Source organism: Perca fluviatilis, chromosome 3 (assembly GCF_010015445.1).
Source record: "Perca fluviatilis chromosome 3, GENO_Pfluv_1.0, whole genome shotgun sequence".
Lineage (NCBI taxonomy): Eukaryota > Metazoa > Chordata > Actinopteri > Perciformes > Percidae > Perca > Perca fluviatilis.
The window spans coordinates 46,487,340-46,506,183 of NC_053114.1; the positions used below are offsets into that span (position 1 = coordinate 46,487,340).

General features: G+C 41.9%; 1 protein-coding gene across 2 annotated transcripts; it reads left to right on the forward strand.

Annotated features, from left to right (window-relative positions):
- The first annotated feature begins 705 nt into the window (after positions 1-705).
- Positions 706-17,772, forward strand: galr1b (galanin receptor 1b). Of its 2 annotated transcripts, XM_039794259.1 has the most exons (6): positions 706-938; positions 4,477-4,986; positions 8,403-8,468; positions 9,160-9,242; positions 10,154-10,207; positions 11,281-11,729. In XM_039794259.1, the coding sequence occupies exons 1-5, from the start codon at positions 747-749 to the stop codon at positions 10,203-10,205; spliced, it is 903 nt and encodes a 300-aa protein (XP_039650193.1). In that variant the 5' UTR covers positions 706-746; the 3' UTR covers positions 10,206-10,207; positions 11,281-11,729. The 2 variants fall into 2 exon arrangements, with proteins under 2 accessions (XP_039650193.1, XP_039650192.1); XM_039794258.1 differs by lacking the exons at positions 9,160-9,242; positions 10,154-10,207; positions 11,281-11,729 and adding an exon at positions 16,960-17,772.
- The last annotated feature ends 1,072 nt before the right edge of the window (positions 17,773-18,844 follow it).

Sequence of the window (18,844 nt, forward strand, 5' to 3'; positions counted from 1 at the left end):
GAAAATGTTAAAATTTCGAAAAAAGGGACAAAAATGTAAAAATAGAAAAAACGTCAAAAAGACAAAAGACAAAAAAAAAGAGACAAAAGTTGAAAAAAAAAGTTAAAATGGGCTAAAGATATAAAAACAGAAAGGTTGTGAAACTGTTTCTGTTATTTATAATCTTCTCAGTTAGTAAACTTCTGTTCTTTGATTCGTTTAAATGTGTTTTCAACGCTTCACACATTTTGGGGAGCTTTTGACGCTCGCTAATCTAGCTGTGAAAATAAACAGCTGTTAATACACAGATGTTTCTTAGAGTACTTACATATATCTGAATACTTCTTCCACCAGCTGGTTACATCTCCTGTCAGTAAATCAAGGTGTTTTACTCTGAAAGTCCCTGACAGGAAGCAGTGCTCCGTTTCAGTAAATCAAGGTGTTTTACTCTGAAAGTCCCTGACAGGAAGCAGTGCTCCGTGTCAGTAAATCAAGGTTTTTTACTCTGAAAGTCCCTGACAGGAAGCAGTGCTCTGTGTCAGTAGATCAATGTTTTTTACTCTGACAGTCCCTGACAGGAAGCAGTGCTCTGTGTCAGTAAATCAAGGTGTTTTACTCTGAAAGTCCCTGACAGGAAGCAGTGCTCTGTGTCAGTAAATCAAGGTGTTTTACTCTGAAAGTCCCTGACAGGAAGCAGTACTCTGTGTCTGTGTAAACTGTCTGCAGCAGTGTTCAGAGTCCCGACTCAGCTGCAGGACGGCTCTGACATGCTGCTGCCTGGAAACGGTGAAGTCCCTGAGTCTAACCGGTCCAGAGCAGAACTCGGGTCCGAACCCGGGTCAGAACCCGGGGAAGGGTTTGAACCCGGGCCAGAGGCGCTGATTGTTCCGGTGGTGTTCGGGCTGATCTTTGTGCTGGGGCTGCTGGGAAACTCTCTGGTGATGCTGGTGATCGGGAAGGTAATTCTTATTTATATTTACACTTTATAAAATATGTTTTAAAGAGAAGTTTTCATCTTCGACAATAATTTCACTTCATAAAAAATGTTTAACATGATATTCAGGGCACTCAACCAACCCTCGGGGGAAAGATTTTGGCCATAAAAGCCCAAATGAGAATCATAATCAGCTTCATTGGCCAGGTTAGGTAGACAAACAAGGAATTTGACTCCGGTTAATCTTTGCTGTCTAAGTACAACACTCACTTAACATATAAGACTAAAATCAGAAAGGACAGTAAGAAATCTAAAAAATACTGTTAAATATACAGTTTAACAATACAATAGAATTTACAAATTTAATAAAAATATACAATAACAATTAACACAATTAACAATAACAAGAGAGTTAAGGAATAGTGCAATATGAGCATAGTCTGAGATCTAAGATTTAAATATAAATATAGTGCAAGTCAGTTCAGTGCATGGGTGAAATATTAATAACAATATTGTAATTGTAAAATTGAAATATGCATGAGGTAGATGAGCAGAGCAGTGTTTAGTGTAACGATGAGTGACTGCTTGGGGAAAGAAACTGTCTCTGTGTCGGCTGGCTTTAGCGAGCAGTGCCCTGTATCTCCTACCAGAGGGAAGGAGGGTGAACAGTTTGTGACCAGGATGTGAGGCAAGGCAGCTTTATTTGTAGAGCACATTTCAGCAACAAGGCAATTCAAAGTGCTTTACATAAAACATTAAAAGCAGTTAAAAATGATTAAAAAAATTAAAATGTTAAAGAGCAGTTAAAAACGATTAAAAAAATTAAAAACAGATAAAAGACAATAAAATTGACAGTGCAGTATAAGATCAAGTTAACTGAGTCCAACTCGGGCCTCCCAGAGGACTTGTGTTTTCTGTTGCAACTCAGGTTCCAAACCTGGCCTCCCAGAGGACTTTACCAGTTAACCAAGGGGTCTGCAGAGATTTTTGCTGCCCTTTTTCTGACCCTAGACCGGTAAAGGTCCTGGATGGAGGAAAGGTCAATTCCATTGATCCTCTATGCAGCCCTCATTGTCCGTTGCAGTCTGGCCCTGTCCCGTTTGGTGGCTGACCCAAACCAGACAGTGATGGAGGTGCAGATGACACTGTGTCGTTCTGGATGATGAGGGGAGGGGGGAGTTCTCCTAAATTCCACTGTCATCTCTCATAACTCCAGGCGGTTCTGACTGCTCCATTGGACCAGCTGTTCCACCTCCTATCTGTAAGCAGACTCATCACCATCAGGGATCAAACCAATGACGGTGGTGTCATCTGCAAACTTCAGGAGTTTTACAGACGGGTTCTTTGAGGTGCAGTCATTGGTGTAGAGCAGGGCTCTTCAACATTTTTTTAGGCAAATGACCCCTTCACTGAAAGAGAGACGGAGCAGGGAACCCCTACTATATATATCGTATAAAATTTAGTTGCTTATTATACTGGACCTACAGTAACATGTAGGGTGGCCTAAAGCCTTTACACATACCTTTTTACGGTGCATACAATACTAATATAAGCTTTTAAAATAAAAACAATGTTGGCATATTCATATATTTATACATCATGTTTTAATTTTAAAATGTGGCACAGTAAATCCTTAACTGTATCTGTAGATGGCTACCTTGTCTATAGTCCACATGAAAAAATATCGTTACTAATAATATGTCAGATTCATGAGTATGTATATTTTCAGGCATATTTTTTTTAAAACTATGGAACATTAATTTGGCGGCCTCCCTGCAGCCAGTTTGAGGACCCCCTAGGGGTCCTGGACTCCCTGTTGAAGATCTCTGGTGTAGAGGGAGAAGAGCAGCAGGGAGAGGACACACCCCTGTGGGGCACCGGTGCTGATGGACCAGGTTTTGAATGAAATGCTTCCCAGCTGATGATCCACTGACAGGTGGAGGCAGGCTCTGAGAACTGGGTGAGCTTCTGATGTAGGAGTTCAGGAATGACGGTATTGAACACCGAGCTGAAGTCCACAAACAGGATCCTGGCATACGTCCCTGGGGAGTCGAAGTGGTGCAGGATATATTGCAGTCCCATGTTGATAGCATCATCCGCAGACCTGTTTGCCCTGTAGGCAAACTACAGGGAGTCCAGCAAGGGTCCTGTGATGTCCTTCGGGTGGCTCAACACCAGTCTTTCAAAGGATTTCATGACCACAGACATCAGGGCGACAGGCCTGTAGTCATTTAATCCTGTGATGGAGGGATTTTTGGGGACTGGGATGATGGTGGAGCGTTTGAAGCACTTCACACAGCTCCAGGGACCAGACCCACTACTGTAGGCCTTCTCTTTGGCTTGGCGCAGTTTCCTAAGATTAGGAGTGAACCAAGGGTCTTGGTTTGCACACAGATGTCCTCGCAAAATCTGATGTAAGAAGTTACAGTGTCAGCGAGGTCACTGAGGTTTTTGAAGCTGCAGCTTCAAAAACGCTCCAGCCAGTGCAGTCAAAGCAAGGCATTCTTTAAAACTGTGTAACGGTGGTCTAGTGTGTTTTTGTCCCTGGTGGGAATCTTAAGGAGTTCCTGATTGAGTTTGGCACTGTTAAAATCCCCAACAATAATGACGAGAGAGTCCGGGTGTTTTTTCTCTGTGTCTGTTATCTGGTCGGCTAGCTGTTGTAGCGCGTCTGCTACACAGGCTTGTGGTGGTATGTAAACACTGACCATAACAAACGAGGAAAACTCCCGCGGAGAAAAGAAGGGCTTACAGTTTATGAAGAGAGTCTCTAAGTCAGGGCTGCATGTCTTTTTCAGCACTTTGGTATCTGTACACCAACCTTTGTTTAAATAGAAGCAGATTCCTTCGCCCAACCATCTTGTCAGTGATTGGCTGGAACGTGGCTTGTTGTATTTTGGTGTATCTAGCTCTGGGGAGCTTATTCCCCGGAGTCCTTATGTTTTTGTTTTCGCCTAGCATGTTTCCTTGGATTAGGGTGGCACCAAAATCATGGTGGCAGCTGTCGCCGTGGTCCTCTCTACGCCCTGCTATGCTCTGCGGTGCCCTGCAGTGTCCTGCTGCATCCTGTAACACCCTGCCGTGCCCTGCTACGCCATGAACTACTACAACTACTATTTCTAGTCACTGATTCATCATCTTTATTGTGACTATTATTGCCACTGTTCATCAACCCCCCAAACGGCACCGCCTACCAAGAGCCTGGGTCTGTCCCGTCAGACACCGCCTACCAAGAGCCTGGGACTGTCCCGTCAGACACAACCTACCAAGAGTCTGGGTCTGTCCCAGGTTTCTTCCTGAGAGGGAGTTTTTCCTCACCACTGTTGCACTGAATGCTTGCTCTTGGGGGAATTACTGGAATTGTTGGGTCTTTGTAAATTATAGAGTGTGGTCTGGACCTACTCTATCTGTAAAGTGTCCTGAGATAACTCTGTTATGATTGTTATGATTTTATACTATAAATAAAATTGAATTGAATTGCACAGTTTGTCGTCAAACTTTCAGTCAGCACCTTGGTGCTTCTGGAAAACATTGTTAACCAGATATTTTCCCTTCATCCCCAGGCGAAGTACAGCATTGGTGGCGGGAAACGCGGCCCCAGCAGCCCGACCAACATCTTTGTGGTTAACCTGAGCGTGGCAGACCTCGGCTTCCTGCTGTTCTGCGTGCCGTTCCAGGCTACTGTGTACTCGCTGCCCCAGTGGGTGTTCGGTGGCTTTGTGTGCACGTTCAGCCACTACGTCTCCTCCGTCAGCATGCTGGTGAGCATCTTCACGCTGGCCGCCATGTCTGTGGACCGCTACATCGCTGTGGTTCTCTCCCAGAAGCCTCGGCGTTGCATGCGGAGCCGCCGGAACGCTCTGGCCAGCATCGCCATGATCTGGGCGCTGTCGGCGGCGTGCTCGGTGCCGGTAGCCCAGCACCAGATCCTCATCGACTATCCCAGCGGCACCAACAGCACCTACTGCTGGGAGCACTGGGAGTCCAGAGCTGCCAAACGCAGTTACAAGGTGGTGGCGCTGTTGCTAGGATACGTGCTGCCGCTGCTGCTCATCTGCTGCTGCTACGCCAGGGTCAGTGCCAAAACATCTGCTAAAACATCTGCATTTAACAAGAAACATCTGCTGCTGCTACGCCAGGGTCAGTGCTAAAACATGTGCATTTAACAAGAAACATCTGTTGCTGCTATGCCAGGGTCAGTGCCAAAGCATCTGCTAAAACATCTGCATTTAAAGGACAATTCTGTCGTTCGACTGGTCATGACTGTTTTCCAAGATGGCGCCTGCTTGTATACGTGAACGCTACTGTCTTTATAATCTATCTTTTTAATAAATTGACTGTACACTTACAAAGTTCTCAATGCTTCGGTTTACATGTAGGGCCCCTCATTATGCTACCATGGAAGTGTGGTGATATTTTGAGCCTTGTTAATGGTGTAAAAATAGAGATTTACCATCATTTACCACAATTACAGAAAAGTGAAACGGGAGATCGTTCTGGGCAGCTGGGAGATGTTCTGCCGCTGCACAACCGTCCTAGCCGTCCCGGCCAGAGATTCCCCCGGCAATCCCCCCCACACCCGTCTCTCAGCCTGGTTGAGTAGCTAGCTAGCGTTACAACAAACCCCGCCCACCCGGTGTTGAAACCATCCAAAAGGTGACATTGACATGCAAAATATTTTGTGTTTTAGCTGCTGGCTAATGTTAGCTTGCTGGCTCACTAGCTAACTGGTCAGCTAACAATAAATATCAAATAAAGAAAAACATAATTATGTTGGGGGAAATGCAGCTATTTTATTAGAATAACATGAATAAATATTACTAAACGTAACGTGAATAACCTTGAATGGGGTAAACTCGTCCGTGAACAGATGCAATCGAACCAGCGATGGTGTTTAACACTAAAAGCTATAACTCCCATAATTCCACACAACTTCCCAACATCATCAAAAGTCTGTGTTTACCATACATTGTTTTAGTCAAGGGGGTAAGCCTCTCTGCAGAACTCCAACCTCCTATGGAGCCATTTTGATGCTACCAAACCACTTCAACCCCCCTCTAGCATCCCATTGACTCCCATTCATTTTGGCGCCACTTTGACAGCGAATAACTTTACATCTGAAGCGTTTAAAGACTCTATTTGTCCATTGTTTATTTCTAAAGAAACACGACAATGTATAAAAGGCTCCATTACCTTGTACCTCACGTTATGGCTCCGTAGCAGACGCTTTTATAAAAATAGGCTAACGATTGGGTCATAACCACGAGACTTACTGTCACACAGTAGAGGAATTACCGTATAGTACAGGAGAAGCTCACAGGCAGTTTGGACTTCCATTAGCTGTTTAGGTTTAATGACTAATGTTAACTAGCATGTTAGTGATCAGTAATGACTAATGTTAACTAGCATGTTAGTGATCAGTAATTAGCCTGTGCCTATGTTATCTCCTTACATATACCTACGCTCTCCGTCTCTGTAAGATTGGGAATGATTGAGATTTCTTTTGGCACAGCTACCAGAAGACTTCCAACTTTCAGACAGGTTGCTCATGTCACATCTACGTCTTCAAGCTCAGTTGGAGGCTGCTCAGTAACGCTCAGCCAGCACCGGAAAAGAGCTTCTAGTATCCTTCACTGGTCTCCGTCCAGAGACACGGGCTCTGCTGGTCCAGTTTATATATACTGTCTAAGGATTTAGTTGAGAGACTTCTAGCGGCAGAAAGTTACATATTGTATGTTGAACATGTGCTGCTGCCTCGCTAGGGTCAGTGCTAAAAACTGCTCATTCAAAAGGTTTTTATCTGGAATCCTTCCTTCTCTCCCTTTATTTCCTTTGCCTACCTCCTTTCCAGCCTATTTCCTTCCCTCTTTCCATCCTCCCTTATGCTGGGTGCACACTGGCTGCGTGGCGTGAGCGTGGCGTTTCTGTTGCGTGTCAGCTGCGTGGCGTTTTGTATGTCTTTACATACCAGAAAGGTGTCTGACGCGGCACTGCTGCTGCTGCTAGCCTTGTCTGGACACATGTATGTTTCCCATAAACATAAATATAAACTGATCTGATTACAGCAAAGACAATGTCGGCAGTATTGACGGCAAAATAGGCTCCAGAATATTTCCTTCTGGATTCACAGGTACAGTATTAGAAAATCAATAATTATTATTCTTTATTTTTTTAATTACATTAAAGGGTTAAAATCCTGAAAATGATTGAATGTTTGGTAGTTTTGATTAGGTTACAAGTTGTTTAAGTGATTTATGAAAAAAAAGCAGAAAAAAATATTGATATATGATGATTTAATAACAGTTTTTGTGTGCGTGGACATTTTTGCCTCGAAGGTGTCGAGAGTACGTTTTTTTTAAGGAGGGCATGAGGGTTAAAATTTAAACCTCGAGACTTTCAAACATCAACATCAACATCAACAACAACGTCATTTATTAAATGTATTTGTGTCTAAATGACATATATACATCTTCTCGTATTCTATGTTGTCTGGAAACGCTTCCAACACGCTGGCGTGTGGTGTGAAAAATAGGCATTTGTCCTATTTTGGCACCTAAGACGTGTGTTTCACGCAGGCAGCGTGTTTACGCAGGCAGTGTGTAAGCTCTAACCTGTTAACATGGGAGCCCACATAAAAACGGACATGCCACGCAGCCGACACGCTCACACACACACACACACAAGCACACACACACAAACACATACCCACGCCACGAAGCCAGCCTTAGTTATTCTCCGTTTACTTTCCTTCTATCCTTCCCTATGTACTTAATTTTTTCTTTTCTTCCCTCCTTACATACTAACTTAAAAACCTACATGAAGTAGTAAAAAGTCAAACTTCTTTCATTCCAGCATGTTAAATATGAATATGTTCTAGTGTCTTCTCTCCTCTGGGACAGGACACTGACGATCTTTGAGTTGTGGACAAAACAAGACATTTCAGGACGTAATCTTGGGCTTTTTGGGAAACACTGATCCACATTTTAGAGACCAAACACCTAATCCATTAATTCAGAATGACCATTGTTTTAGTTACAGCTGTAAACAGGATAATGTTTGACTTGCAGCTGCTGTAAAACTTAGATTAAAAACAGAGCAAAGGGCGACGGAGTCCTGATGTCATAAAATGGGTTTGAGCAAAAAAACGCACAGAGACAATCACTGAAACTACCGGTGTGAAGTTTCAAAATCAAACACTCAGAAAGTGATTATAAAAGTTATAAATGTTCAGAGACAACTGGGTGACACCAGCGATGAAAAGTAACTAAGTACATTTACTCCAGTACTGTACTTCAGTCCAAATGTTGAGGTACTTGTACTTTACTTGAGTCATATGTTTTCATGCCACTTACACATACACACAGACACACACAGACACACACACACACAGACACACACACACTTTAATAACTTTATGAATAATTCGGTTTGTTTTCATTTTTCTGTGTTTTTTGTCATCTGTTCTTCACACTGTTGACATTTCTTTCAGGTTTTGTTTCATCTTCATAAAAAGATGAAGAATGTGTCCAAGAAGTCTCAGCGCTCTAAAAGAAAGGTAAACTCTTTCTCCTCATCTCTTCCTCCTCCTCCTTTTCCTCTCTGTTTGTAGTGATGAAGATGAAATACGCTGGACTTAAGGCCACTTCAAAAATAAGTTTTAAAAAACACTGAATGCAAATTGTTTCTGATCTGCAGAGATAAGGATGATGATGATGATGATGATGATGATGATGATGATGACAGGATGTTTCCTGTTGCAGCTGCTGTTTGATCAACAACTCTCCATAATTCAGACAATCAGACAGTTCACACCTTCATCATCACCATCATCATCGTTAGACCCGCTAAAGATAAATAAAGTTTTTTTTTAAGATACATTTTTTATTATTTTTATATATTTTTGTTATTGGATTCAATATTACATATTTCATTTTGCCTTATGGCCTGGGCTAACGGTTCAAGAGAGATCACAAATAGCATGGGAGATCCCTGTCTCGAGCACGGTGCGATGGGGAATGGCTGAGAATGCAGGCCATTGGTTGAGACTACACCCTAAAAACAGCTGGGTTATTTCATCTACCCAACCGCTGGGTTACGAAATGTTTTACACATTATGGGTTATTTATATGGAATTTGGGTTATTTTGTGCAACTCATGCGTTGAGTCAAAATCCATCAACCCAACATACATCGGTTGACCCAGAACGTGGGTTGTTTGTGCTTCTAACGTCATCTCATCATCACCAGAGTCCACCAGAGTCCACACGCCGAGTGCTCGTCACAGCAGAGAACCTGACTGGTCATCCAGCGAGGCAAATAAATAATAAAAGGTTTGTGTACACTACATGTCTTATTCACATTGTCTGTGTTGCATTACCTATTAAAGTAGTATCTTTATATTGTCGAGGCTAGTTGGTTGGTTTGGCTAACAACGTAGCTAACGTTAGCCATTTAGCCGTTATCGTGGATGCACGGATAGCCTACAGCTTATCCGTTTGGTCTGAATTATATTAATGAATTAAACAAGTTCATAATGCCCATGGGCATGTGGTCATGTTAATTGAACTCACCAGGCTAATTTGCCAGCTAGTTTCAAGTGATTCGCCAGTTAACTAGTTTACTTGCCAACCGGCTGTCAGTTAGTTGCTTTGCTAGCTATATTATTTTAACTGGCTATAAATGAACGCACTTGTTTTTCCTGAAGCTTTTAATGTGAAATGTGAAGGCATAACACCGTGTTTGACTGATTAAAGTATGTAAAAACAGTGAGATAACCTGATATGTCTGACTAAATGCATTTATGTGCATTTATTTAAGTAATGTGGTGACCAACAATAGATAAGAACAAATTGTTATTTAAAATGGTGGCCTGGCAAATGACAAGGGCCACTTGAGTGAAGGGTTAAGAAATATATAAAAAAAGTTTGTGAACCACTGCTGTAGACTGTTATACTGACAGTCGTGCCCTGAAGGCTATGCTGTGAGCAGCCACAAATATTCTTGTGAAGTAAAAACATAGACAATTTACATGTATGCAATTTGTCATATGAATTGTATAGGGTGAGAGGGAGGATTGTTTTCTCTATATTTTGTGATGCTAAATAAAATGGCTGTTATCTGTTATCTTATCTATTGGATTACATTCTGCTGCTAGTCTGCATTGCTTTTGCATGGTGACATCTGAATAGTTAATACAATAACAATTGTATTTTTGCTTAAGCTCTTTTTGTGTTTGTTTCAGATCAATGCACTGCGACAGAGTGGCAGCTGACAGACCTTGTCGAAAGATTTAAAGGTAAGAAATATTTGTTTTCCCATCCACAGCATATCAAGTCTGCATTGCTACTCAAGCCCTTTTCAGACATGAATTCTTATGAAATATAATTTTTTTCAATAGCTTCCATGTAATGTGTCAGAGGGACTCCAATAGATGAATAGGGCACATGTCTTTTGTAGGCTTTCAGTGCTTCATTCTATTTTGTAATAACAAATGATGGAATATGCATGTTTATTACTATATCTTGCATTTAATTACCTATACATTTTTGTTTTATGTGCAGAATGTGTGCACGCACACATGCATATCCAGGTTTGTTTTACTATACTTTTGGGGACAGGCATCAAATATAGCCTGACAGTTTTTGGAAAATAGCCGTTCTACAAGCTTACAACGCGTTGGTCACTATCAAAGCATCTTGGGCTTCTAGAACACCTCAGCAGTGCCACAGGCTGATTACCTCTGTACCACACCGCACTGATGCAGTAATTTGTTCTAAAACAGGCACCAACAAAGTATTGAGTGCAGAAATTATCAGAAGGTTGAAACTTTTGTATTTTAATCCATTTGGACCTGACTCTATGAGGTTGACTCTAAAGAAGTCTTCTAAATCTACAAAGCATTTGTGGCCCACCTATCTGACCACCTAACCCGGCTGCCTATCGGCCAGATAGGATTGTCAGATAGGTGGGCTGCACACATTTTCTGAGCATGTTTATTGTAATGATAGATCATCAATCGATTAATGGCTTTTTTTGGTCAATTGAGGTCTGAATCCTTTTTTAAATTGTTTTCTGTAATGTGAGCTATATGCCATAACCATCAAGACTTAATCAAAAAAGGTTTGGAATATTTCGTTATGTGCAATGAAATGTAGACTACAGTTCAACTTTTTGAATTAGAGATGCACTGAATCTTTTCCAAATTGAAAAGCTAACTAGACTATCATAAAACAATTATTTCTCTAGTGAGGACCAGGAAAATGGTCCTCACAATGTCTATATTTTAATTCTACTATAGTAGTCGGTAGACATTTGGTCCTTACTCACTCGCGCTCTCTCACTTGTTCTCTTGTATTCTTTCTTTTTTAGCATGGAATAAACATGGTGGAGTAACTCCATGAGGCCAAGGCATGCAAACCATACCCCCACATCCTGACACTGGGAAATGATCAGAGTGCATTTCAGGCCTTCGTCATAATAGCTGGACAGGCCCTGGAACAAGAAGCACTGCTTCAGGCCATTGATGTCTGCTTTAAGGCATTCTTTGTCTTTGACATTAAATACCCGAAGCAGTGTGATCATGTGTGGGAATTCATACAGACTGTAATATATGAAATGCCAGGATGGGAGTCTAAAATGGTAAAGTTTATTCAAAGTAGAATACTTGCTTGCAAGTAGAGCTAATGGCTCTTAATAGCAGCTTTTTAATGGGAATTTGAATTTCTTGAATTTGTTCACTATAGACCTGTTGACTGTTGGCCTGTTGAATGTTCAGCCAGTTCATTCATAATTGTTGTTTTGTTCTGAATGTTTTCCTACCTGAGTGATATGAACTGCACGAGTTCCACTATATTGTTGATATTAATTAATGTAAAAATAAACACATTTTTTCAAAGATTCCATTATGTTGTATTGTTTTTGTATTGTTTAAGTGTTTATTGCATAATATATGCATAAATCTAGCATGTATTCTGTTCTAGGTTTGTAGTTTAACAGTTTTTTAGCTATGGGTAGTCTATTGCAATGTATTTTCTTAAATTGTACTGTAATGTGTTTGAATCAACCCAGAATTGTAATTAATTTCACCCAGCATTTGGGTACACTATATAACAAATATGTAGTTGAATCAACCCAGAATGGTAATTAATTTGACCCAGCATTTGGGTAGAATATTTAACTCATATGTGGGGTTAAAAATGACCAACCCATCTTGCTGGGTCAAATTAACTACTGCTGGTCTGGTGCAATATTGATCCAGCGGTTGGGTTATAAACCAACCCAAGTTGGATTATTTTTAACCCATCATTTTTCTGTGTGTATGGCTGTGGGATTCACATATAACGTACGTACCATGTCAATGAATTTGGCTCCCAAACAAAGCCTCTCCATTATTTTGAATGTGGTTATCAGCGCATTGTGATCAGACAGGATTGCTGGTTCTATTGATATCGTGTGGAACATTGCCTTAAGTTCACTGGAGCACAAAAAATAATCAATGCAGGAGTGGGGGGTGAAGCAGAGGGACCGTAGGTTCTGTTGGGTTCTGCTGCTGTTTTCCTGGCGGGTGGTGAAGCAGAGGGACCGTAGGTTCTGGTGTATGGAGAGTTACTTCCTCTCACGCAGACGCAGAAGTTGCTGTAGTCTCTACGGTGAGTTTAAGGGATCATTTTTGGCCCAAAGAAAGGCTTCTTCACTACTAGTTCCTTACCATCAGCTTGGTGTGTCGGGGCCTTTAGGGTACGGTCTCTATAGACAGAGTTGGAGGGTAAGGGTACGGTCTCTGTAGACAGAGTTGGAGGGTTAGGGTACGGTCTCTATAGACAGAGTTGGAGGGTTAGGGTACGGCCTCTATAGACAGAGATGGAGGGTTAGGGTTAGGGTACGGTCTCTATAGACAGAGTTGGAGGGTTAGGGTACGGTCTCTATAGACAGAGATGGAGGGTTAGGGTACGGTCTCTGTAGACAGAGATGGAGGGTAAGGGTACGGTCTCCGTAGACAGAGTTGGAGGGTTAGGGTACGGTCTCTATAGACAGAGATGGAGGGTTAGGGTACGGTCTCTATAGACAGAGATGGAGGGTTAGGGTACGGTCTCTATAGACAGAGATGGAGGGTTAGGTGTACGTCTCTATAGACAGAGATGGAGGATTAGGGTACGGTCTCTATAGACAGAGATGGAGGGTTAGGGTACGGTCTCTATAGACAGAGATGGAGGGTTAGGGTACGGTCTCTATAGACAGAGATGGAGGGTTAGGGTACGGTCTCTATAGACAGAGATGGAGGATTAGGGTACGGTCTCTATAGACAGAGATGGAGGATTAGGGTACGTCTCTATAGACAGAGATGGAGGATTAGGGTACGGTCTCTATAGACAGAGATGGAGGATTAGGGTACGGTCTCTATAGACAGAGATGGAGGGATAGGGTACGGTCTCTATAGACAGAGATGGAGGGTTAGGGTACGGTCTCTATAGACAGAGATGGAGGGTTAGGGTACGGTCTCTGTAGACAGAGATGGAGGGTTAGTGTACGGTCTCTATAGACAGAGATGGAGGGTTAGGGTACGGTCTCTATAGACAGAGATGGAGGGTTAGGGTACGGTCTCTATAGACAGAGATGGAGGGTTAGGGTACGGTCTCTGTAGACAGAGATGGAGGGTTAGTGTACGGTCTCTGTAGACATTAAACTGTAGTCTAATATTCATGTCAGTGTCTGTGGAGTCAGAGACAGAGAAACAGTAGATGAGTTAGCAGACATTTACAGCAGGAGCAAAGGATTCACAGCTCAGGACTAAGAATAGAGACTCCCTCTAAAGAGCAGACACACACTGTGGAAACAAAACACTTTCATACTTTATTAATAACTTTACAACCCTTTACATATTCTACGGATCTGTTTGCTTTATATTTCATCAACAAGATGAGGAAAGGTTACTTATTACTTCGCCCTGACAGTAAATCATGGTGGTTTTATGGTTCTTTAATAAGCCGACAAATCAAACACACACTAATGAAGAAGGCACAGTCATAAAAATAAAACATGGTTTTAGTATCTGAATGTTTAGTTATAACTACACAAAGATATGAAGAGTCAGAACTGCTGTGGCGTAATATTACCTAAAAAAGTTGTGGAAAAAGATGTAATATTTTGGAAAAATGTATTATTATGAGAAAAAAATACGGACAAAATACATAATAATTCAAGAATGATGTTGTGAAAAAAAAACTTACATTTCAAGAAAGAAATATTAATTATTTTCTAAACAAAGGTTAATAAATGAGACTTTTTCATGGTCCAATAATAATGTTTTAATGGATCTTTAATGAGCCGACAAATCTCATCAAACAAACTAATGAAACATGGTTTTAGTATCTGAATGTTTAATTATAACTACACAAAGATATGAAGAGTCAGAAGTTATTGGGGCATGTGTGTGTGTGTGTGTGTATGTGTGTGTATGTATGTGTGTGTGTGTGTGTGTGTGTGTATGTGTGTGTGTGTGTGTGCGTGTGTGTGTATGTGTGTGTGTGTGTGTGAGTGTTTAATGGTTTGAGTTTCCTCCCGTTTGAGCATCATATCTTTTAGACGCCGTCAGAGATGGGTCTTTGTGTCTTCTTTCTGAGATGTAAACACCCGTCGGAGGTTTCGAGAGGTTTATGAGTGCCGAGAAACATTAGTTCTGCAGCTGAGTGGAAGTTTGGCGTCTGGAGTCGCAGCTCTTTGTGATTTTTAAACAGATTGGATATAAATAAGCTGAGCAGTGGGCTGCGTCTGTGTGTAAAGTGTCCCGACATAACTTCTGTTAGGGTCTGACTCTATAAATAAAGTTCAGTTGAAGGAGGGAAACAGGTTCAGTTTATATAAACTACAGTATCACATTTTACTGGGTTAAGAGCTTCAAAAGAAGCGAGAAAACAGTCAAGGTTTTTGTCATTTCTTTCAAAGTTTTTTTTGCAGAAAAAGTTGGAAAAGACGACAAATACTTCACACACTGTGTATATATTTTTCCTATAAACACATACTCTGTGTGTTTCTTGCACTAAACAATATAAATCCTGTGTTTCCTGCTTGATATGCAATGAATCAACTGTAATACCTAATGTGACCAGCAGAGGGAACCATCTAGTTACATGACCATGGTGTATGTTGGTAGGGAGAGAGACGAAGAAGAGTAGCTACAGGCTAGGTTTTGGTGATGATGTTGGTTCGTACATTACAAGTGTGAGCACAAGCTCATTGTGGATTAAAAACCAAGTCTCTTCTTTAAAGTGCCCATATTATGAAAAAATCACTTTTTCTGGGATTTGGGGTGTTCTTTTGTGTCTCTGGTGCTTCCACACACATACAAACTTTGAAAAAAATCCATCCATGCTGTTTTGAGTGAGATACAGTTTCTGAATGTGTCCTGCCTTCAGTCTCCTAGTGAGCTGTTCAAAATCGGCCTCGGACTGTGACGTCACAGTCCGAAATGAGCTGGCTAACCACAACCGTTAGCTCGTTAGCATGCTAACCGTTAGCTCGTTAGCATGCTAACCGTTAGCTCGTTAGCATGCTAACCGTTAGCATTAGCATGCTAACGCTAATGCTAACGCTAGCATGCTACGTCGTTCTCAATAGCAAAGCACTGCTACAACACACACAAGTTCACCATAATCTACAAAAGAACTACTTACATGTGCGCCCTCATTTAGAAGTCTCCCAGCTAATCCTGCCTTGTAACTGACCAAAGTTGGAGGAACAGGCTCTCTTTACTGTCTCTAGAGTTAGCTAGCTGACATGATCTACATCTGAACTACTGAGCATGTGCGAGTGCAATCAAAGATAGTACAGAAGAAGAAGATGAAAAGAGGTCTCACTCTGTAGCTAAAACAGAAACCAGGTGAAAAGAGGATCTACAGCAGTGAGAGAGAGCTGTGCAGTACAACAAAAATATGGCGTTTTTTGAAAATTAAACCATGTAAACCTATTCTGGTACAACCTTAAAATACAGTTATGAACCTGAAAATGAGCATAATATGGGCGCTTTAAGACACAAACAACACATCTGTTAGGAATTATGTAATGAAATGGCCTAGGCCTGCGGTAATGCATGTTACCTAGGCCTGCAGGTAATGCATGTTACCTAGGCCTGCAGGTAATGCATGTTACCTAGGCCTGCAGGTAATGCATGTTAGCTAGGCCTGCAGGTAATGCATGTTACCTAGGCCTGCAGGTAATACATGTTACCTAGGCCTGCAGGTAATGCAGTGGAGCCTAAATTTCCGAGGCAACCTCAGTGATTTGACCGCGATTAACCAAGCATGCTAAAGGGGGGCAACAAAGTCTGATAACTTTAGACAACATAGGGAACCAAACAGGAGTGGGATGGGATTCAGGAGTCTTTCAATTGGGATTTTGCAGGACAGGATTCTTTTTTTTGGGGGCAGTCATGTGATTGGGATATGACGGGATAATTCTTGTGGGCTCAGGATGGGATGGGAATTGATTTCTGTGTCACCTCCTACTGTAGACTAATGTTTCCTCTGTGTTATTTCTGTAGTATAGATTAGATGATGGATACCCTAACCCGAGCCCCACGGGCCAGGCCGGGTTTGGACAGATATTTAGAAATAATGTTCGGGTTCGGGTCAGGCTCAGTCACATCAGCGTGATAAGGCATTGAACATTCTAAATTTAAAACAGCTTATTATGTGCTTGTTGCGCTGTGTGCTCATCTGTTGACATTTGTGAATGCCTTCCTACAGCCGCTTATTAAAAAGTTTCCACACAAACAAACGTACATGTGTCATTAGTATGAGAAAAAAATTAGACTTTAACTGTGTCGGACGATCCGCACTCTAGTATAGATGTAAAACTCTCTGTAGACTCATGTTTCCCCTGTGTTATTTCTGTACTATAGATGTAAAACTCTCCGTAGACTCATGTTTTCCCTGTGTTATTTCTGTACTATAGATGTAAAACTCTCCGTAGACTCGTTTCCCCTGTGTTATTTCTGTAGTATAGATGTATAATTCTCTGTAGACTCATGTTTCCCCTGTGTTATTTCTACAGACAGCTCAGACGGTGCTGCTGGTCGTGGCAGCCTTCACCGTCTGCTGGATGCCGCACCACATCATCGCCATGTGGGTGGAGTTCGGCCGCTTCCCGCTGACCGACGCCTCCTTTGCCTTCCGCATCCTTTCCCACTGCCTGGCGTACGGAAACTCCTGCGTCAACCCCGTCCTCTACGCCTTTCTGTCGGAGAACTTCCGCCGAGCGAGCCGCCAGGTCTGCAGCAGCCGCTTCCTGCTCCCTCCACCACCACCTGGTGGCGACGTGGTCCGTTTCCGCTTGGAGAACTTGTCCGCCACGCACTCCACCACCAAAATATGAAGGGCTGAGGGGTGGTTATGTGTACATACCAGGACAACAAGAAAAAATATGACTTTTTCTTTGCTTTGTTTTTGGTGGACTGTAAATGTTGATTCGTTATTTATAATCCATAAAAAAGAAAGAAATGTGCACTTTAAACTTTGTGTTATGCTCGAGCGATGACTCACTAAACGTTTTAGGCCTCCTGCACACTGACTGCGTGGCGTGAGCGTGTCGGCTGCGTGGCGTGATACCCATGGTAACAGGGACTGCGTGACACGCACGTCTCACAAAACGTGCGTGCTAGAAATAGGACGACGCCTATTTTTCACGCCACACGCCAGCGTGTTGGAGGCATTTCCAGACAACATCGAATATGAAAAGATGTTTATACGTCATTTAGACACAAAAACATTTAATAAATGACATGTTGATGTTTGAAAGTCTGGAGGTTTTAACATAAACGCAGATATAAATATAAATGCAAACATTTCATAAAAATGATTTTCTAATATTGCACCTGTCATACAAAAGGAAATATTCTGGAGCCTATTCTGCCATCAATACTGCCGACGTTGTCTTTGCTGTAATCAGATCAGTATATATTTATTTATGTTTATGGGAAACATCCATGTGTCCAGACAAGGCTAGCAGCAGCAGCAGCGCCACGTCAGACACTTTTCTGGTGTGGAAAGACATAGAAAACGCGACGCAGCTGACACACAACAGAAACATACCTGTCAAGTTTTGGATTTGAAAATAAGGGAAATTTTTCCGGCGCCCACCGGAAGCAGTCCCACCACCCCAACCAAGCTCCAGTATCCCTTACATTTTAAGACAGGTGTACAAGAAAGCTAAAATCACCACTTGATGCAGAATGCTGAAAACATTTACAATTTATAACATTGCTTGTCTTTACATTTTATTTTCATTCCACACATTCTTTTCATTTCATATTGCTTTTCTTTTACAGTTTTTCTTTTCATTTCACATAATTTTCTTTACTCTTTTAGTGAGTTATTGTATAAATTTGTTGCAGACTTTGCATTCTTTAAGATTGTTTTGGAAGGAGTGTATTTGTGGGCTGGGCCAGAGTGGTTTACATGAGAGTAGAGCGCAAACAGTTCTGTTGTCTAACGTCATCCTATTCTCTGTAACAATCTTTCGTACCATGCTAAACACCCTTTCTCAACTTGCATTGCTATGGGGAATGCATAGTAAAGCCTTCATAAGTTTTGGCAGCGCACCGTCTCTGTCGAAGCGTCCATCATCCGTCACTCATCATCTGACCTCACACACTAAACTCGCGACAACTGCCACCTACAGTACCTGTAGTAGGCTACTGCAGGTGGCAGTTATCGCGAGGCTAGTGACAGAGCTCAGATTGGAAATGTTTTTTTTTTTTTTACTCCGCTCGGACCCGGGGTATTATTTTTTAATAACGCAGGTTAAAATACGGGAGATTTACGGGAAAATACTAATACGGGAGGACGGCGGGAAAGAAGAGTAAAATACGGGACTTTCCCGGCCAAAACGGGATACTTGACAGGTATGAACAGAAACGCCACGCTCATGCCATGCAGTC